This window comes from Anoplopoma fimbria, chromosome 15 (assembly GCF_027596085.1).
Source record: "Anoplopoma fimbria isolate UVic2021 breed Golden Eagle Sablefish chromosome 15, Afim_UVic_2022, whole genome shotgun sequence".
Classification (NCBI taxonomy): domain Eukaryota; kingdom Metazoa; phylum Chordata; class Actinopteri; order Perciformes; family Anoplopomatidae; genus Anoplopoma; species Anoplopoma fimbria.
This window is the reverse complement of record NC_072463.1, coordinates 16,010,701-16,029,776: the sequence shown is the minus strand read 5'-3', so window position 1 is coordinate 16,029,776 and position 19,076 is coordinate 16,010,701. Positions and strand designations below refer to the sequence as shown.

Here is a 19,076-nt window from a genome sequence, read left to right as displayed (position 1 = left end):
GGGACTGAATAAAGTACTTTGTTACCAACATCTGATACTTTGTTTCACTGAATGGTGCCCGTCCTCAGAAAATCTTATTATCTACTGGCTCCCTCTAGAGTTTGTGTGTATAAAATGACAGTTTCAGAATTCATTTTGTGATTTTACTGATCATATTTAATATTGGCAACATTTTAACATTGATTGAAAAAGATCTTGACTTATGTCCTCAGGCTGGTCAAAGTTATAGATTAAAAAAAACAAATATGAAAACATAAACATTCGGAACGGGTTACAATGTTGTTTTCCTGCCAATATTAATATCTGACAGAAAACAAACTTGGACCTATTTCAAGTGTGTATGCTGTCCAGGTTGGATGTCTACATTGCTTTGCGATGCAAAGTTTCGATTTTCAATTCACTTTTAATATTACTGCTATTAAATATATGGTTTTGACCTTTGTTTTTAAAAGATGACCTTAAAAAAGTAAACTCTTTCTTATTGTTACCTTAGAGGTGCGTCGCTCTGAACGTCCCAGGGAGGTGCGTCCTCGAGGCTCCCTTCTCCCCAGCGTGTCCATACCAGACGGAGGCCCATTAGGTGGTAATCCTCCAGCCATGCCTGCTCCTGCTCCTCCTCCTCCTCCTCCTCCTCCTCCGGCCACCCCTCTCTTGCTCTTCAGGGTTTGGGTTCCGCTGCGTCCCGCCCCGTTGAGGCTTCCCCGGGAGCTGCGGCTGAAGTCGGAGGACCTGAAGTGGCGGTACGGCCGCGCCTTGAAGGTGGGCGTCGGGGAGGCCGAGCCGGCGGTGTAGCGGCTCAGCTTGATGTCCGTCTGCGTGGCCTTGATGTCGTCGATCATGGTGCTGAACTGGTGGATGAGGCGCACCAGGGCCATGTCCACGCGCTGGCTGATGGCCTGACACGCCGTGGTGAAGTCACAGTGGAATGTGTTGTAGTGGCGGCGGTTGAGGTCGTGGAAGGACAGCGGGGCGGCGGTGGGGCCCTGCGGAGCGCTGGTCGACTTCTCCATCACCACCGCGTTCAGGCTGAACGTCTCGATCAGCAGCGCTGGCTTGAACTCAAGGGGAGGGAGGTTCACCATGCCTTGTCTAAAGACAGAGGGAGGCAGACGGAGGGGTATTTCTCTGGACATTCTATACTCACGTTTAGATTGCTAAACTAAAAACACAATGAGGGAAAAAAATAACAGAAATGAATGTCCTTCTAGTTTATTGTTTCATCGCTACGATCTATTTTACCTCCTGGATCTTTTGTTCTTCCTCTCTTTGGAGGTGTCAGAGTCGACGATGTCCGCTCTGAGACACTCGAGGTTGCCAGAGAAAGACAGGTGCTCTCCAAAATACATCTTGTAACTAAGAGGAGTGGCGTCTTGGGCCTGGATGCCTGTGTAGCTCAGCAAAGGCTTGAAAACAACCTGAGGGTGGGGAACAGACATCAAGGAACAAAAATGAAGACAACTGTATGAACCCTGCAGAACAAAAAAAAAAAAAAAAAAAAAAAGAGTCTGCAACAGCCACACAGATAAACATGAATCAAGGACAGAAAAAAAGGCCAAACAATGTAAACACATCCAGCCCGGCTAAATGCTCCTTTACTGTTTATTCTGCCACACAGATAGGGACTCCTTTCTTTTTGTAATTGCCTGCCTGGTGGAAAGTTTAGCAATCAAGCACAACAGCTGAAAAAAATGACATGACAGGTGTATCCACGGCACCTGAGCGTCGGCCAGCTGAACAGCAGCGGGGCACTGGTTGCCCTCCTCGATGTCGGCCATTTCGTCCTGGCTGGTGCTGTGCTGGGAGTGCTGGGAGTGGGTCCCGTCCAGGGTGTTCTGGTCGCTGGACAGCACTGTGTTGAAGTCCGACGCTGAGGGGATCGTGGGCAGGTTGCACGTGACACCTGTAGGGTGTGGAGGAAATGGTTTTGGGATACATGTGGTGTAAGAACCAGGTAGGAGCTGTGGGCGTCTGCTGTGTTGTCCTGCAGGATGCGTGCACGCCAGAGCATGTGAGCAGAGGAGCAGCTCGGTGTGTGCACTACGTTACTAGATAATGGACACGTAGGTACAAGCTGCAGTCGGTAAATAGAGTGCTGCAGGGTGAAACACTTTACCACTCCACCTCCTCTCAACAAAAGATGTTAGTGAGAATTGAATGGAAGGCGATCGTCACATCACAGGGGAGCCTTAAGAGGACCTTTATGGCTATTTTATGCTCAATTTGGAACTCTGAAGAGCCACATCACATCCTGCTAATGTGTTTGTGAGGAGCTGCTCTCCCTAAGCTGCTGTGCTGCCACTGACTGACACCTGAGTGAGTGTCTATAATGACAAAGCTTATCGTCTTGGGCACAAATCCGTATAATAATAATAATAATAATAATAATAATAATAATAATAATAATAATAATAATAATAATAATAATAATAATAATAGTACCAACACAATCGGAAGTGCTCTGCTAAATTGTGATGGTAAGATTTGCCTTTTCAAAGTAAATAATAAAAATGATTGAAGGAGGCTGCATCCACACTGATGTGTTTTTGATACGCTCACGGCAAGTGTCCACACGACTCCAGCGTTTTCAGCCGCCTTAAAATAGAGACTTTTGAAAACTATAACCCCGTTTTAGTTTGATTTAGTTGGTTGCAGTTCAGTCTGGACGGGTGGAAACACAACATTTTGAAAAAGTCCTTCCCCGATTTATCACACCCCTCTCACTTGACCCTTTTCTGGAGGAAATTGAAACGACATCAGCCTTGAATATCAGTGATTAATTCAACAGTGATTAATTCACACCCGTTGCTGAACCTGTTGTCCGTGCTAGCAGCTGGCGTGTAGTTAAACTCTGCATTTCATAACGCTACAACTGCCTACATGCGCAGGAGGCGAGTTATTATTCAATCAATTTGGATTGTATTTGCCACTGCTGTTCTTCCTCCTTAATATTTTCTGCAACCAAACAAGTAGACAATCTGCTTCCTGTTTACACTGTAATATGCGTTATCAGGTGTGTGAGTTATCAGGTGTGTGAGTATGGACGGAAATCTATTCTGAAAACGCTTGTCTGGACGGAGATGCTTTTTAAACTGCCTTTTAGTGTGGATGTAGCCTCAGAAGATGAGTGGGAGTACAGAGGAACAGAGTGCTGGAGAGAGCAGCGCTGTGATGGATGAACAAACATTTCAGGTTGATAAACTCCACTAACGTGCTCTGGTTCTCACAAAATGTTTGACAGCGAGAAAACAACATGCTCTTATCTATCTATCACAGTTGCACAGCTACAGGCCTGTAGCACAGTAACAAGGGATTCCAGAGAGTTTAATAAGCTACCACTTCACTCTTTTAAAATCAAACACGTTTTATATCATCCTTTTTAACTATGACCATGTACAGGTTATAAATAAATAAAAACTGATGTTGCTGGATTGGTGCTCAATATTGGCAAATAACCCAATGCTGGGTATCTATACTGGTGGCGGGGAAAGGAAAAAGTGGCGTCTGTGCTTTCTAACTTAAAGCTATAAGTTGAGGTTTGCATTGTTTGCTTAAAACAGTATTAATTGTTAAATGTATATGTAATCAAGTTCCCTTCAGCATGAATGAAAAGGTAATTTTGTTGTATTCACACACCAACAACAAACCTGTTTCCAGGCTTTTCTGTGGGATGGATTTACACAGGGTACAAGGTGACTATTGAACTAACAAAAAGGGGGGACAAACCAATAGCTAGCTGGCTAACTAGTTCATCAACATCACCAGCACAACACTGAGCAACAACCCCTGACCTCCTTCTGGACTGTTAACTGTTGGTAGTGATCGGTACTGGTAGTGGTTGACAGGAGAATCCAGTGGGTCTAGTAAAACAGCAACATCATATGAATCCTGTGGTGTCAACGCCACTGTACAAAGTGATGCATGATGGGGATTTGAACAGCATTATAACACAACATCGAATAACAAAGTAAAAATATCAAGGGATATTCTGAATAAAAATATGTTTTTTTTATAAATATCCAATGAGTATTTGACAAATTGAACCCCCCCCCCGCAAGGAAAACAATGTCTGACCTGTCTGCAAGCTGTTGTGCTGGGGGCGACTGACGGTGGAGTCCTGGGTAACAGCCCCCGTCCTGTTGCCCACAGCGTTGGACATCCAGTTGTAAAAGCTGACGGGGGACGGCTCTGACAGCAGCGGGTGCTCGGTCAGCATGTCTGTCCCTAAACTGTTTCCTGAGCCCCAAAAGAAAGAGATTGAGAGCACATTACATCATGGAATAGACTATGGACACAACACAGACACTGACTGCTGTTCACGGATCATTCTCATCTTGCATCATCGAGGCACATGTGGGTTTATGTCAATTTCAATATGGGGATTATAAAAGTTAGGACAAAGACATGGTTTGTACAGTTTTCAAGCTCTTACATCATACACACACACACACGCACATTTCCATAAATAGTCATGGTCTTACACTTTGATGAGGAAGCAAAACATGTAGATGATGTGCTTTTTCTTTTTTTTTTTTTACACTTTTTGCTTTTGTGGTTGCCTCTCTGGTGATTTTTGTTAAGGCGACTTTGCCAAATGCTCAAATGTAGTATGTCTGCGTAGTGAAGCAAATTGATATCAGCAGGGGTTGTTGAAAGTGTAAAACAAGGTAAATAACTCATGGCAAACTGACTCTGCATATTGGTTCACTGTGGGCATCCAGGAGGGACCAAGCTGTGAATCTATTTCGGTTTGTTTGTGTTCACATTACTGGACGGTAGAGGTCAGTCTTGCAGCAAAAATGACAACAAGACTCTAACATGCTGCAATCAAGTGAACTCCCACTACTTGGCAGTTACCAGAACCTTCCACGTCCTTTAAGCGGTGGTCCTTTACCTGTGCGAGTGAGGGAGCCGCTCTTGGCAGCGGTGGCGGCAGACGGTTCGTTCCTCTGGGGCATGCCCTCCAGCAGGTTGTGCAGACTGCGAAAGCTGCCTGTCAGGTTACTCAGGAGGCTCTCCTTCCTGGGGCTGTCCTTGGCTGGCATGCCTACGCGGCTCACATGGGCGGGTGAGTCAGCTGCCGTGTCACCGCTGGTGTAGCTCAGCGACTGGTATGGATGGGAGCCCTGCGTAGGACAAACGTACAGATGGTGTTCGTGCTCTACCGCTGCCTGTGGCTTTTTCATAATTCAAAAGACAGGTGGGATACATGGCGACGGCCGCGATCCATTATAGAAATAGTAATAGTTTTGGGGCAAAATAGCTGACTGGCATGTAACAGTTTATTTTGGCAGAGAGAGGAAAAATCTCATGTGTTTGCACTCTGATCCCCCCCGGCTCTCCACCGGTGGAATCAGCTTCCCACCACAGTCGGGACAGCATTGTCCTGAAATGTCACTTGCGGTAAAAATAGCAACTAGTGTTTGTCAGGGCTGCAGTATGATTGCTTTCAGTATTGAAAAATCTGATGATTATTTCATTGATTAAATGATTAACCGTTTGGACTGTAACATTCTTGCTTTAAAAATGTAAACTTTTATTTAAGTAGTTGCTGATTGATCTCCTGTCCATCTACTAATCAAATAATTAACTAATCATTTCAACTTTACCGTTTTTGGTTAAGTGTATTTGGTATTTGAGTATTACGGCAGCCTCGTGAGGCAATTGAGGAAAAAGATTCTGGTGATCCACTTTCTAAGTCTGATATGTTCGACTTTTTTTGTTGTTGTAAAACTTATTTTGTGCACCATTCTGCCATGTTCCAGATGGGACTAAAAGCGTTTGTGTTTGTCCTGAGATATGGGGATTTTTTTTTTTAATTAAAATTGCATTTAAAAGACAATTAAACATAAAGTGAGAACAAACTAATTAGTAGCTAAAGATTAATAAAAAATTGCAGGTTAAGAAGCAATAAAACCAAAAAGCAAAGTTAAAAGGTTAAAAATAAGTTATGTATCTAATTAATTGGAAGGGCGTGGTAAACAAAAATGTTTTATGCCCCTAATGAAATGATCAACAAACAGCTTGTTCAACAGGTGGGGAACATAGAAACTAAAATAAGAATCATCTGACTCCAAAGAAGAATGCCACTCTGATAAAGGAACCCTGTTGAACTGTATCTGGGGATGTGAGAAGATGATAAAGTTTTAAATTTAATTATTTCCCCAAATAATTCAATTTAAATGGTTGATCTCTGCCTAATTCAGACGGTTTCTATGGGAGAAACATGTCATGCCCTCATATCAGGCATTGGCTTAATGAACTTGTCTGCTGTATATTTTATGTTAATTTTTACATTCCCGATAAACAAATGCTTTTGAGGAATGTGAATATATTGTGTTTTTCCTATATGATGCAAAACTGGACATCTTTGGGTTGTGTACAGTTGTTTTGACGAAACAAGGCTTTTGAAGACATCACAAAGGGCTCTGAGGACTTACAATGGGATATGCAGATTAATGGTAATTGGTGCCTTTGAAACAGATTAATGGTAGTTGGTGCCTTTGAAACAAAACAAACACATTGACTATGCCAATGTGTTTGTTTTGTTTGCCCGCCTACTCTCATGCAACGTCAATTTACAACAGATAACTAAGACACAAAAGATGAACTAGTTCTCAAAGCTGTACCTTTATCCTGAGTGCAGACTCGTTGTGCGTATGGGACTTGGACAGTTTCCTCATGATCTCCACTCCGCTGACGGGACCAGAGTTGGCTTCTTTGGGCGGGGGTCGACTGCATGCTCCCTCCAGCAGCATGGTGTGTTCACTCACTGTGGCTTCACAATAATGACATCAAATAAAACTCCTAGAAGAACCATGTGACTGCTGCATAAAGTAAAAGTCTGAGGATCCACACTACATCCCTGTATGTCTAAAATCTCCTTTCCTGCCAACAAGTGGGTCTATTTATAGCCGTGTAAACACAGAAGTTGAGGTTATGAGTTTCACATTCCATCTGTGGTGACAGATGGGTGGGTCACAGTGGTGTTAGCGCAATGAAAGCTGCAAGTTCCCACCTGCGTCGAATTCAAATTCAGCTCCGTCGGCGCTGGTGTCACTCTGCAGTGCGGCGCCGTTGTCCAGGCCCAACAGGGTCTCACCCAGGCTCTGCTGAGGCTCCTTGGGTTTGGCGAGCTGATTGGGCCTTATCAGACCAATAGCTTTGAAGCCCTGAGTGACCACTATGAATTTCATCCACTGTCTGGCCAAAGCAACCAGGCCCTTCTTCAGAGTCACAAGGGCTGGAACCCCGTCATTCTGGGATGGAAAGGAAAAGATAGAAGTACTGGATCAGTGCCACCGATGAAGTGATTAATTCAACCGGCGAAGCAGAGCCAAGAGAACTTAAGACCACTTAAAATAATTGGCGGTTATTTTTGTGTGAACCTGACTCCATAGGAGACTATATCAATTTGAGGAGCCAATTAACTAAACATGGACAGACGTAAAAAGAGGGGAGTCAGACGCTTCGCACTCACCATGGTGGCCTCCTCGATGACAGAGTAGTCGGCCTGCTGCAGATAGCGGTGAAGGATGTTACAGAGCATGCAGGAGGGATTCTCATGCAGGTAGCGAGCTCGTTTGGTCACGCGGTTGTACTTGCTCCTGATGGGGATGTGGATGCTCTTTTTCTGTTGGGGAATGACAAAAAAAAAAAGTTGAAATTCAAAGCCTAAAACTAGTGCATGTAAAAAATATAGTAAAACTAGTTCCATGACATAAAAACAAAGAAAATGCTGGATTTCCTATACATGTGTACATTTGTTTGGGGTTACAGGTGTATTGCTGACCTCAAGAGCTTCGGTCATGATGCAGCCCATGACGGCACACACGCGCAGTGTTCCCTCCATGTCCAGTTTGCGTAGAGAAGATTTGAGCTGGTCGATGGGAACCAACCAGGCTCCGATGGCAGGTGTGGCTGTGCTGAGCAGATTCAACTGCCTGTAAACACAACAGAGAGTCAGAGGATCTTTGATCACCTTTTCATAACCATTCCTCAATATATCCTGATCTGTATTGTTTTCATCCATTTCAGCTAAAAAGTTTTTGCCATGTTTTATCTCACAAGTTGGTTAACATCAGATTTCTCTTCCTTAATCTCAACTGCAGACGAGAGATATGTGTCGGTCAGTTGACTTCTAATGAAACTCAGAATGTACCTGACCTGTTGAGGCTGACAGGTCTGAATCAGTAGCAACGTTGTTGATGCCAACAGTTGCCAGGGGACACAAAAGTTTGTTGTTTTTCTAAATGGCTGGCGATCATATTTATAAAAACCTTTCTCCAGCATTTAATACTTAACTTATGACACAATCTTACTGCCACAACTGACACTTTAATGTTTTCGGTCTAAATGGGATTTTCAGTTTGAACAGTTTAGCACAAATCATGGACTTAGGGTATGTGAAAGCATTTGTGTAAAGAGGTCCATATATTGCATTGGAGTCGTACCTGGAGATGGCCTGTGAAGGTGAACGCACGTTGGTGGGGGCAGCAAAACTGAACCAGATCTCCCTGATGGTCAGCTTCATGCTGCTGGAGTCAGGCGGCGGGGGCATGAGGGGGAGGTCTTTCTTCAGGTCGTCTGACTCCACTCCTTCATCCTACGGAGCACACAGGGAATTTTGGGGAAATGAGTTCCAGTATTGCAGCTTTGAGAAAAGATTTACTGCTGTCCTCTGTGACTGATTAAAGCTTTGATTTGGCATCATGGCTTATTTTCAAGATCAGAGTGGATCTCGCCTAGTTTGATGACTTTAATCTCTTTTTTGTTTGTGGTTTAATTTTTTTTAAATATGAAATTAAAATAAACCAGCCTTATTGAACTTATTTTGCATGAGCAAGACAATTTAAAAAAAAGGCTGGCAATAAGCAGTGATATTTCCACGTTTGCCAAACAAAAATTAGAAAACACAGAATATGAGGAAAAAAATATAAATACTCCACAATTTTAAAATGAGACATGCCGTACGTGTGCATCTCACTTCAGATCAGTGCAGCAGAGCTTTGATTCTCCGTAAACATGTTCACATTCACCTGCACTTTCTGTGACATTTAGGAGCCTGTGAGATGCCAAGTTATGTTTTAAGCCTACAGCTGCAGATGAATTGGAAATGAAATCGGCTCAAAGAGAATTAATTTTGTCCTCACATAAGTGAAAGTTTGAGGTCACTGTCAGCAGAGCTCGGAAAGCTTTCATGTGCTTGTGAGCCTCATGAATATCAGAATGTGACTCTCAAATGTCACTTTAAAAATGTTAAGTTCAAGTAAGGTTAAAGCAGGTTTAACGTTGGTGCGTAACTAGTTTTTAACTTGAGCCTTTTTTTGCCACTTCACTTGAGCATACATCTCTCACCTGGTCGTCTGAGTCGGAGTGATCATTGGCATCGGAGGCGGGGCTTATAGTATCATGAGGCAGGTTGTCATCAGAGACGTCAGTGCTGTAACCGCTGCCCGTCTGAGAGCCTGTCGAACCATTGGACTTGGACATTCCCGTCTTCCCCCCAGTGTCTGAGCGTCCCATCACGCCAAACGAATTGTAAAGAATGGCTCCTGACTGACGGCCCCCTGCAATGCCAGGCATAATGCATTTCAGTACACAAATTCCCCTCATCCCTCATGATACAACACATCTTTACATTTCTTTCATGTCCTTAGGATTTCAACTTAATTGACTTTTATTACCTTTGACCGTGAGGTTCTCAATGCCACATTCAAACATGATCCAGCCCCATTTCTCTAGAGATGTCGCCGAGCGGCTGAGATCTGCCGCTGTGGCCTGGGCATCGGTTTCATCCACCATGGAAAACTCCTCCATCTCCTCCAGGCCAAACAGCACTTTGGACTTCTCAAAAGGGATCGCTGTGATGGCACACGTGCCAATGTCTATGAAAAGCAGAAGAAACAACGCAACTGTTAGAACTGTGAGAAATTTTGTGAGAACAAAGACATTTGAAAAAGATTTTATGATTCATGATATGTACAAAAAGTCAAACAGGGCTTAATACTTTTGTAGGTCAAGTTTTGCACACCGTCAATGAGAGCGAGTACAGCATATTAAGGAATAGGTTGTAGGTAAAAAGGTCAGTGCACCGCTTAGCGCTAAGAAGTGCACCGACCGGAACCGACCTGTGGAGTCGAGGCCTCTCAGCTGGCTGTGGATGCGGTGGATGTTGAGCCTGGCGGCGATCTCTTTGCCTTTCTCGATGCCGGCGTTGGAGCGCAGCGAGCCAGAAGACTGAGGCTGCATTTTGGTGGCTGAGGCGTACTTCTCCAGCATGACGGATGGTCGGCCATGTTCTGTGGTGTTGGGCGTCTCCTCTACGATGCCCCTGAAAAGAGTTGGATGAAAATGTGCATTTATTATTTGAGCTTTGTGGCCCTTGTTGCTACGATGTTTTTAGAAGACAGAAAATGTCCAACCAACGTCATTCCTGATCCATCTACCAAATTTTCATTACAATTCAGAATTTTCACCTTTTATATGCCAGTTTGGTTGTTTTTTATGAAAAAATAATACATTTCTGTGTACTCAACACTTTAATTTTTTTTGTGAAGGAAAACAGGAATATAGTATGTATTTGCCCCATCGAACAAACATCAGAAAATGGCTAAATATGGTTTTTTTAAATTTGAAATATTTTCCAGTTTTTATTCATCTTTTGATGAACTTTTATTTATTTTATTTGTAAAAAGTAAGCTTTTCTGTTGTTAGGTATTTTGAAATGTACAGCACTTTGATTTCAAGCTGTAATAGCTGTGTGATAAAAAATGTCCCTAGTGAGGCACAAGTCAGATGTTGTCAAATAAATATTTTGTACTCTGAGAGCACAAAACATACATTTACTTTTGGAAAGGAGAATTAGTTATGAATAGAAGAAGTATCTAAGTGAAATATTCCCACATTCCTAAAGGTTGCCAACGTACTGAATTGGTTCCAAGGTTAATGGTACTCTTGTAAATTACACCCAAGCAAGCACAACTGACTGTGTGCCAGGAGGCCTTTTAAAGGATGCATAGAAGGTATATTTGTCCTGAGCACACTACTCCAAAAAGCTTAGTCATTGCACCCACACCTACACACACCTACACACACCTACACACCCACACACACACACACACCCACACACACACACACAGAGTAGTGGAGATGCTTTACCTGTTCATTCTGAACTGGGTGGCAATCCTGTCGAAGCACAGCGCCACCAGAGACACATGTGTGACGCACTTACTGGAGCACGACGGTGACCCCTCCTCTACAGAAGCCTGCAGGAGGCAAAGGTTCACCTGCACGACAAAAAAGAAACAAACAAATAGACAACTCAACCAAACTGAACTAAACCCCACTGTGCTAGAATATATTGTTCTATGACTTTACAAAACAATAAACGACACTGTGGACATAAATAAAAGCGTTTCCCACAAGAATCTCTTTAAAGAGACAAATGACTGTTCCACTGGGATGAATACACCATTAAAATGATTAGTATACTGTGTGTGAAGCCATTTCTCCCAACTGCGAGATTGTTTTGCTAGTTCTCTACATAACGATATACAGCTGGCCATAAAATCAATATTAAGAGTTCAAACTGATAAATATGTTTTTTATATCCACTCAAACATCTAGCGCTTACAGACTTTAACTTCCATTCATTTGGATAAAAAAAAGAATCAGAATGGTTATGATGATACAATATATGCTACATTTCATAGATCTATTGTTGCAAAAATGTATATTCTTTGTAAAAATGTAAAGCAAACTAAAGCGATGCTCAAGATTCTGCGCTTGCTCTTGAACCTCTCTTTGTCGGGGCACAGCTTGACGAACACCGCTGGCCTCTCATTATTCCGGGTCACGGGTCTTACCTTGGGGATGGAGACGTTGGCTTGGAGGCCCTTGATTTTCACATTATCTGGTTTGACGGACAGGTCTGTCTGGCCATGGGTGATGTTGAGGGAGCCGGGGGTCGTGCCCTCCGTCTTGGACAGCTTGTGCTCCTGCTTGCCTGTTTGGCTCTGTGTGGATCAAGATAAAAAAAAAAAAGAAAAAAAAAACAGAAAAAAAAAACAGCGGGGCATCAGTCATCGAGCGACAAAGCTACTTTTAAATTGGGAAGCTGATTTGCTTAAAACATTTAGAATAGAAACACTTATTTCTTAGTATTAGTAAATACTTGAGTGACACATTCATCACTGGAATTACAGCGCTCGCTCTGTTTGGAATCAACTAATATTAGAGTCAACATTCAAAAACCTCTATTATGATGAATTAATATCAGCACTTTGAGCGATATTGCTCTGTTTTGTGCACTGTTGTACTTACCGACTCGGTGACCGTGGACTTGCTGATCTGGTAGGCTTCGTTGAGGACTTTCCCATGCAGGTCGTCCAGAATGGCTGCAGGATGACGGATACTGGCAAAGTGGACCATGGACTCGATGTACCTTAAAAGAGACCAAACAGACAGACAGCTGTAATAAAAACGACAGACTTTCGTAGGGTTATAAATATATCTTTGTTAGAATTGTTCATAGTTGTATTACAAACTGTTCTATCAGAACTGATTCAGATATAAAAATTGTGCTTTCCAAGTATAATGAAATTTACCATGTCAGCTCTTGAAGTTTGGCCTCTCTTTAACCTTCTAGCTACAGTTTGCCAATCTCCACACTGCTCTAGCCAAAAGCTAAGTGCTATAAGGCCATCGTAAACCCAGCATGGTTAGCCTTTGGCAAACATGATTCACACTGGTAGACAACCAAGAGCGAGAAGAGAATCTGAAGCACTGTCGGCTGAATTTTAGATCCAAGATGCAGTGTGCATAGGGATTCAATTGGCTTGAAGGGATAGTTCACATAATATTTTGGGAGTGGGGTTGTATGAGGTACTTATCCATAGTCAGTGTATTATCTACAGTAGATGACGGCAGCAGCCGCACCAGCATAACAGCAAAGTAAAATACTGCAGTGGACGGGGACTGCAGCAAAACTTATTTAAGCCACCTAAACAGATCAATATCAGTTTGTGTTTAACGCTATATTTAGAATATTTTCACTGCTTTATCTTGCCGTCACACAGCCCTTTTGGGGATCTGAATCCCTTGTATCCATCAATGCTGCCTTATCAAACCAAACTCCTTTGACATAAACATTAACTTTACCTCACAGAACTCTGGAGTTGCTGGTCTACCGCTGCCTCAATTGTTTAGTTTGTTTTGTATTATTGTGTGATTTCGGTGACACCAATCATACCCTTTAAAACCCCAAAGTCACATATCACATTTACCAACTAACCTCTCGAGGCAGCAGTAGACCTGCGACTCCTGTGTCCTGCGAGTTTAAAATACTTTTTTAGTCTAAGGAGTCTTGTGGGTTTGGAAAGAGCATAAGTCACAGCTTCAGTTCCGCTTCGGAAAGGGCTGTTTGATGGCAAGGTAAAGAGGTGAAAGTGCTCTAAATATAGTGTACACTAAAACTGAGATACCTTTTTTTTAGGTGGCTAAAATACGTTTTGCTGCTGCCCCTGTCCACAGCATTAAATTGCTCTTTTCCTGTCTGGTTCTCTCTTCTGTATGTATTACACTGACGAGAATGTGGGAGAAAAAAAACCCACCTTCAAAACATCTGAACTATCCCTTTAAACAACACACACAGATCAAATAAAATAAAAAAAACTACTTGAAGCAGAGTTACTACCTGTCCAGGGATTCAGCCACAAGGGGCGTGAGCACCACATTGATGGCTCCCTTCACCTCCACTATGGCAGTGGTCCTGGTCTGAGCTAAGGGCTGCTCCAGAGTCCAGTCGTCTGTCGTCGTGTCCTCATCCGTGTTCTCCATGGCCCTCTTATCCAGGGGGGTGTATGGTGTACTGTGAAGGAGGGAAGACACAATCCCTGATCATTCCTTATATATATATTAATAATAATAAAAAATACATCAGCATAAGTTGCTACTTGAAGGGACAGTGTGAATGAATACATACTTAGGGTGCTATTGAGTATACTGAGATACACAAATACAAAAAACACGCTTTCCTTAGTGGATAGGTTTTTACTGTAAATAGTATATATATATATATAAATATATATAGGATAAACTTGGTGAAAACAATGTGGCTTAAATACCTGTTGTTCTCTCCCATCAGCTCAAGTCCTCTGTCCAGTAGAGAGCTGGCTGAGAGGCCCTGCTTTATCACCTGTAATGTCAAAGATAATGTTGAACACTAAAACTGATGTCCTGGGTGTTTTGGGGATGGACACACATCATTTAACCATTTTAACAACCAATACCAAGACTCAATTCTGCAGTTAAACTATAGTATTTACATGCTGATGGACTGTTATTAGAGAGAGAGTTAATTAATTAGTCAAAAGACCTTAAAGCTGGGAACAGAGAGCTGGTCAAAGGAGGTGGCGCTCTCCTCACTGGTGGGTGTGTCCAAATCTAAGGGGCGGTGCAGCGACGACTTTGAGGTCCTCTTATTGGTGGGCTGCTTGACAGACCAATTTGAGACCTGTCAGAGGTGAAGTAGAGAGTGTTTTAATTGAAAATAAACAAGATAGGTATAACTACAGTTAATGCTTTAATAAAGGCAAAATACATTGAGCTAAATGACACTCTGCAGATGGAAGTACTTGTTTCGTCGATTATTGTATGACCCTAAGATTTGCATTTATAGAGTAACGTGAGAAACCTTACCTGGTAGTGGGCTAGGTAGCTCTGGTAGCACGCCATGACGTGAGGCTGGCGGGTTACGGGGCCGGGCTCAGCCGTCTTCTCCGTCTCCACTGAGCTCTCTTCCTCCATGGCCATGGCTGAGACGAAGGAGGCCTGGGATGTGTGGCTGGGTAGGGGCTGGGGCGGCAGCGGGGGCAGCATTGGGGGCATGGGCAGGGGACGGGGCTCAGTGATCAGCTCCCCGTTGAGAACGTAGGTGAGGGGGCCCTCAACGCTGTGGTAGATGGAGCTCCGGCTGGATGGGGGAGGGTCAAAAATATTTACACATGAGCATCAAATAAATACGTCAGGGTGAGGTTTAAGCCGGTTGTTTCACTTAAATGACAATTCTGTTATCTTAGAACAAACCCCTTAAATAATATGAATCTTTGATATAAGTTTCCGTCTAGTGGCAGGACTGCTACAGTTATGTTAAAGGGATAGTTTGAATGTTTCTAAGTGAGGTTGTACGGATACTTTATATAGTCAGTGTATTATTTAGAGTAGATGGCAGTAGGCACGCCCCCAGTTTGGAGAAGCTGACATGATTAAAGGCACAGGAGCAACGCAATATACCGCTGTGGATGGGGGCAGCAGCAAAACTGTATTTTAGCCACCTTAAAGAGGACCACCTGAGAAAATTAAATAACAGTTGAAGTGAACCCCATACTTAGAATTATTTTACTGCTTTTTTTCCTTGCTGTTTGATCACCCTAATCGAATGCCCTCTTCAAAGCATTGGGACTCCTAAAACAGTAATTTGACCTCACAGAGCACAGGAGTCGCCCAACTAACCCTTTAAAAACCTCAAAGTGCTAGGTAAAATTACTGTTTTTGCCACTTTTGTGTCTTTTAAGAAAGCATAGATAACTGCTAAAGTACCCGTTGAAAAATATAGCGTGAACTTTAACTGACATTGATTTGTTTATGTGGCTGGAATACGTTTTCCTGCTTCCCTCGTCCAATGTGGTACATTGTTTTGCCTTCGTGTTGTTTTTACTTCGTGTTGGTACTACTGACTATGGATAAGTACCTCACACAACCCCACTTTAAATCATCTGATCTATCCCTTTAAGAAATGCAACCAGCCAGAATCTATATCGCCTCTTTTCTGTATATAATTCTATGTTCTTGAATTCAGCCTCACATTTCAACAGGCTTGTATGGGTTGAAACCTTTCCACGAAACTGAATTGATTGTTTGTGTTGGAGTGGAGGCTGTATCAATCAAAAAGCGTGTTGCAATCAATGTGAGAACATTTCGGGGTAATAGAAATATGACAAGGTATTTGCAGTGCAAGACTGAAAATCCAATTTGCAAAAACACAGCCGCAGTAAGTGGCTGCCCATGGATCAAACATCGCATTTGCCACAACCCTCCTGGATCACATCCATCCTTAAATGATCGAATCAGAGCAATAAATGAAAAAGCTGCAAGGTCTTTAGCTTGGGGGGGGAAGTTGCTTAGCAAGATGAAATGTAAAAACTTGTTGGGCATTAAACATAAAAATGTCATAACAATGTTAATGTATTCCGGCATGTTGTGCCATAAGGACATTTTCGCAATAATTGCAAAGATATCGGCGCGAGTCATCAGAACTTATTTGAAGCAATTGTTTACTGCCTGTTTTCCATACGGCTCTTCAATGGTTTCCAATAACATGCTGTTAAAAGACCTTGTAATTCTGTTTCACTACGCTATAATAATAATAATAATAATAATAATAATACCTCTGATATTTCATAGTAACATCCCTATAAAACGGACCAATTGAAGACACTTTATGAACCATCGTATTCCTGCATTCATCACAATCTAAAAATGTAAATGTAAATCCTTCAGAATGACCCCTAAAGCCGAACACTTCAAGCGACACAAGTCAGAACTAGCTCGATAGGTCATTCATTTATCTGATCTTACGGTTAGTGTGATCTGTCTAGACTCTAACATCACCGTAATCCTGTGCTTAGCTTTGTACTTGATCCCACCGTCCTCCCAACCCTTTAACTTTGAGAACTTTTCCACAGAAGCTGAGCTCAATATTCCGCGCTCTATTTTCTCAAGCACATTATCATTGAAGCTGACCTGTAGTTGTGGTACTGGGGCTGCTGTGGCTGCTGCATCTGCTGCCTCCTCTTCTTCTTGCGTCCCGGGTACGTCCCCGGGCCCTCGTCGGCGCTGCTTATCGGCTCGAAGTCCTCGGCAGCCGAGAAGTAGGCCTCGCTGTCGGCCACGGACATGCTGGAGTCCGCCGAGCGGTACTGGTGGAAGGTGTTGGAGTCCGCAGACGGCGTGAAGGGGAAGGAGCCGTAGCTCCTGCGCTGACGTGGCGAATCCAGGACGTTCTCGTCGCTGCGGGAGACCTCGCTGCTGAACTGGACGCCTCCGGACAGGACTGGCGGGGGCTTGTCGGTGAAGACGGCGGCCGACAGGCTCTTGGTGCTGCCCAGTCGACTGGACTGCACAGAGGACTGGCGCTTGAGGGGGGAGCAGAGTGGGGAGCGCACTGAGGAGCGGTCCTGGGAGCTGTTGGGTGAGACCGGAGAGACCTCTGGGACATCCTCTAGGGTGCTGCGCAGAGAGAGGAGAAAGTGGTTTGGACATCAACATTAGAGATTATATTTAAGAAGTAATCACACCCTTGATGAAAATCCTGCCTGTGCTGCTGGTTCCTACAGCACATTCTCTGACCGGTTATTTGTACAGTAGGTTACTCACTCAGCAGGGCTTTTGCCGTTCATGGGGAACATGCGTTCCTCTGTGCTCGGCGAGGGGCTGTCCCTCTCTCCGGCCAGCAGGGGCAACGCGGCACTGGATGTGCTATTTTCTTCAGAGGAAGAGGCGGAGCTGTGGGAGCGTAGGGGCACCTGGAGACTGAGGTGTTGCTGGCCACGCCTCTCAGGCAGCTCAGGGGGCAGACAGGGCGAGTGCGTGTCCGTCTTCAGTCCGACAACCCTCCCTAAAGAAACGTATCATTTGTTTATCAACTGTCTATACTTTCAGACATGTACTTTTTTTTCTGCAGCATTGTGATGCAATCAGTATTTTGCAGCCCACGCATTTATTCTATATTTTCATAGACAAGAAGATGATAAAAAGCTCAATGTATGAGCAAACATTCATACGTAATGAACCCATACATAAACAAAGAGCTGCAATAGGACTCCCAGTGGCCCCTTTTATGGAAAGAGTAGCTGAATTTAAAATTGTAGATATGAACTATTCTGAATTTTGCTTGGGGGTCCACAAGCCTGGGGACGGTATCAGGAAACCTATATCAAATCTTTGCAAATGCATACCATCCACTTTGGGCGTTTCCTTGGTAATAATCCACTCCCCGGCTGGAGCAGAGACTGGCCGTAGGACATGTCTGCGTCGGTGCTGGAGGAGCAGAACGCAGACGAGGAGGACGGCGTCAGCTCCTCCAGCTTGAAGAAGTCCAGGCCCATGTTGGTACCTCCGAAGAACCTGCAGCCTCCGAGGCAGCCACAGCGGTTCCTGCTGCGCTTGTTGCGGATGCCGGCCTCTTCTGGCCACAGGAACCAGAGTCTGAGGAGAGGAGGGTAAAGGGAGGGAGGATCAAAGCAAACGATGGAGTGGTCTGTAGGTCTGTAAGATGTTGTCCAGTCTTGAAGACTTGCCGGGCTTTTGTAGAGTGTAGAAGTGTTGCATTCGTCTCCCTTTCTGAGTCAATATCTCATAATCATTTAATACCTGGGTCTTTGTTGTTGTCAACTACAAGGAACTTTTATTGTTTTTACTCCTGCAGACAAAATTAGTAGTGTTTTGACTGCATTTCCCATGAGCACCACCGTCTTGTATCCTGATCTGGCTAGTGCATTCATTTGTTTAGGAAGCGAGTGAACCAAAGACTCAACTTCTTTTTAATACTTTTTTTATTTTCTAACACAATCTGGTTGCCGGATGCATGGCGATACAAACTACTGTTGATTGCCTGGTGCATGCTGGTCATTACGCTCAGTGAGCCACAAAACACTTTGCAGCGCTTGTTTTGCTTCACAACTGCAGCTAACATTAGCCACGTGCTTCGGTAAATTCCTATTGATTCCTTTTTTTTACTTTGCTGATCCTGCCCCAGTATCAGCCATAACCAGAAAATACAACGACAAAAATAAAATTCCCAAAAGAAAAAATCTCATCCTAATTCCTTTTAATTGGCTTGTGTACTACTGACTGCCTAACTTTGCCTGTATAAATGTAAACATAGGCTCTTAAGGTCTGCATTTCGTAAATCATTTTGGCATGAAGAATAACTATATAGAAATAGCATATTCCTATTGTTGATGGTCCCGTTTCATACAAAGGTCATATAGAGGCATCAGTATTCAATTGAAACCGTT

The 19,076-nt window shown here is 43.5% G+C and overlaps 1 protein-coding gene across 1 annotated transcript in view; it reads right to left on the bottom strand.

Annotated features, from left to right (window-relative positions):
- kiaa1109 (KIAA1109 ortholog) overlaps positions 1-19,076 on the bottom strand; it is a 74,100-nt gene that overhangs the window by 35,843 nt on the left and 19,181 nt on the right. Inside the window, 24 exon segments of the mRNA XM_054614637.1 lie at positions 489-1,089; positions 1,240-1,415; positions 1,716-1,900; positions 4,072-4,233; positions 4,892-5,123; positions 6,627-6,775; positions 7,016-7,256; positions 7,478-7,630; positions 7,790-7,940; positions 8,451-8,602; positions 9,355-9,566; positions 9,684-9,884; positions 10,128-10,330; positions 11,158-11,285; positions 11,865-12,014; positions 12,322-12,442; positions 13,694-13,867; positions 14,124-14,194; positions 14,375-14,512; positions 14,698-14,971; positions 16,801-17,286; positions 17,434-17,674; positions 18,015-18,050; positions 18,053-18,264. Of these exon segments, the coding sequence (XP_054470612.1) occupies positions 489-1,089; positions 1,240-1,415; positions 1,716-1,900; positions 4,072-4,233; positions 4,892-5,123; positions 6,627-6,775; positions 7,016-7,256; positions 7,478-7,630; positions 7,790-7,940; positions 8,451-8,602; positions 9,355-9,566; positions 9,684-9,884; positions 10,128-10,330; positions 11,158-11,285; positions 11,865-12,014; positions 12,322-12,442; positions 13,694-13,867; positions 14,124-14,194; positions 14,375-14,512; positions 14,698-14,971; positions 16,801-17,286; positions 17,434-17,674; positions 18,015-18,050; positions 18,053-18,264 (4,849 nt within the window).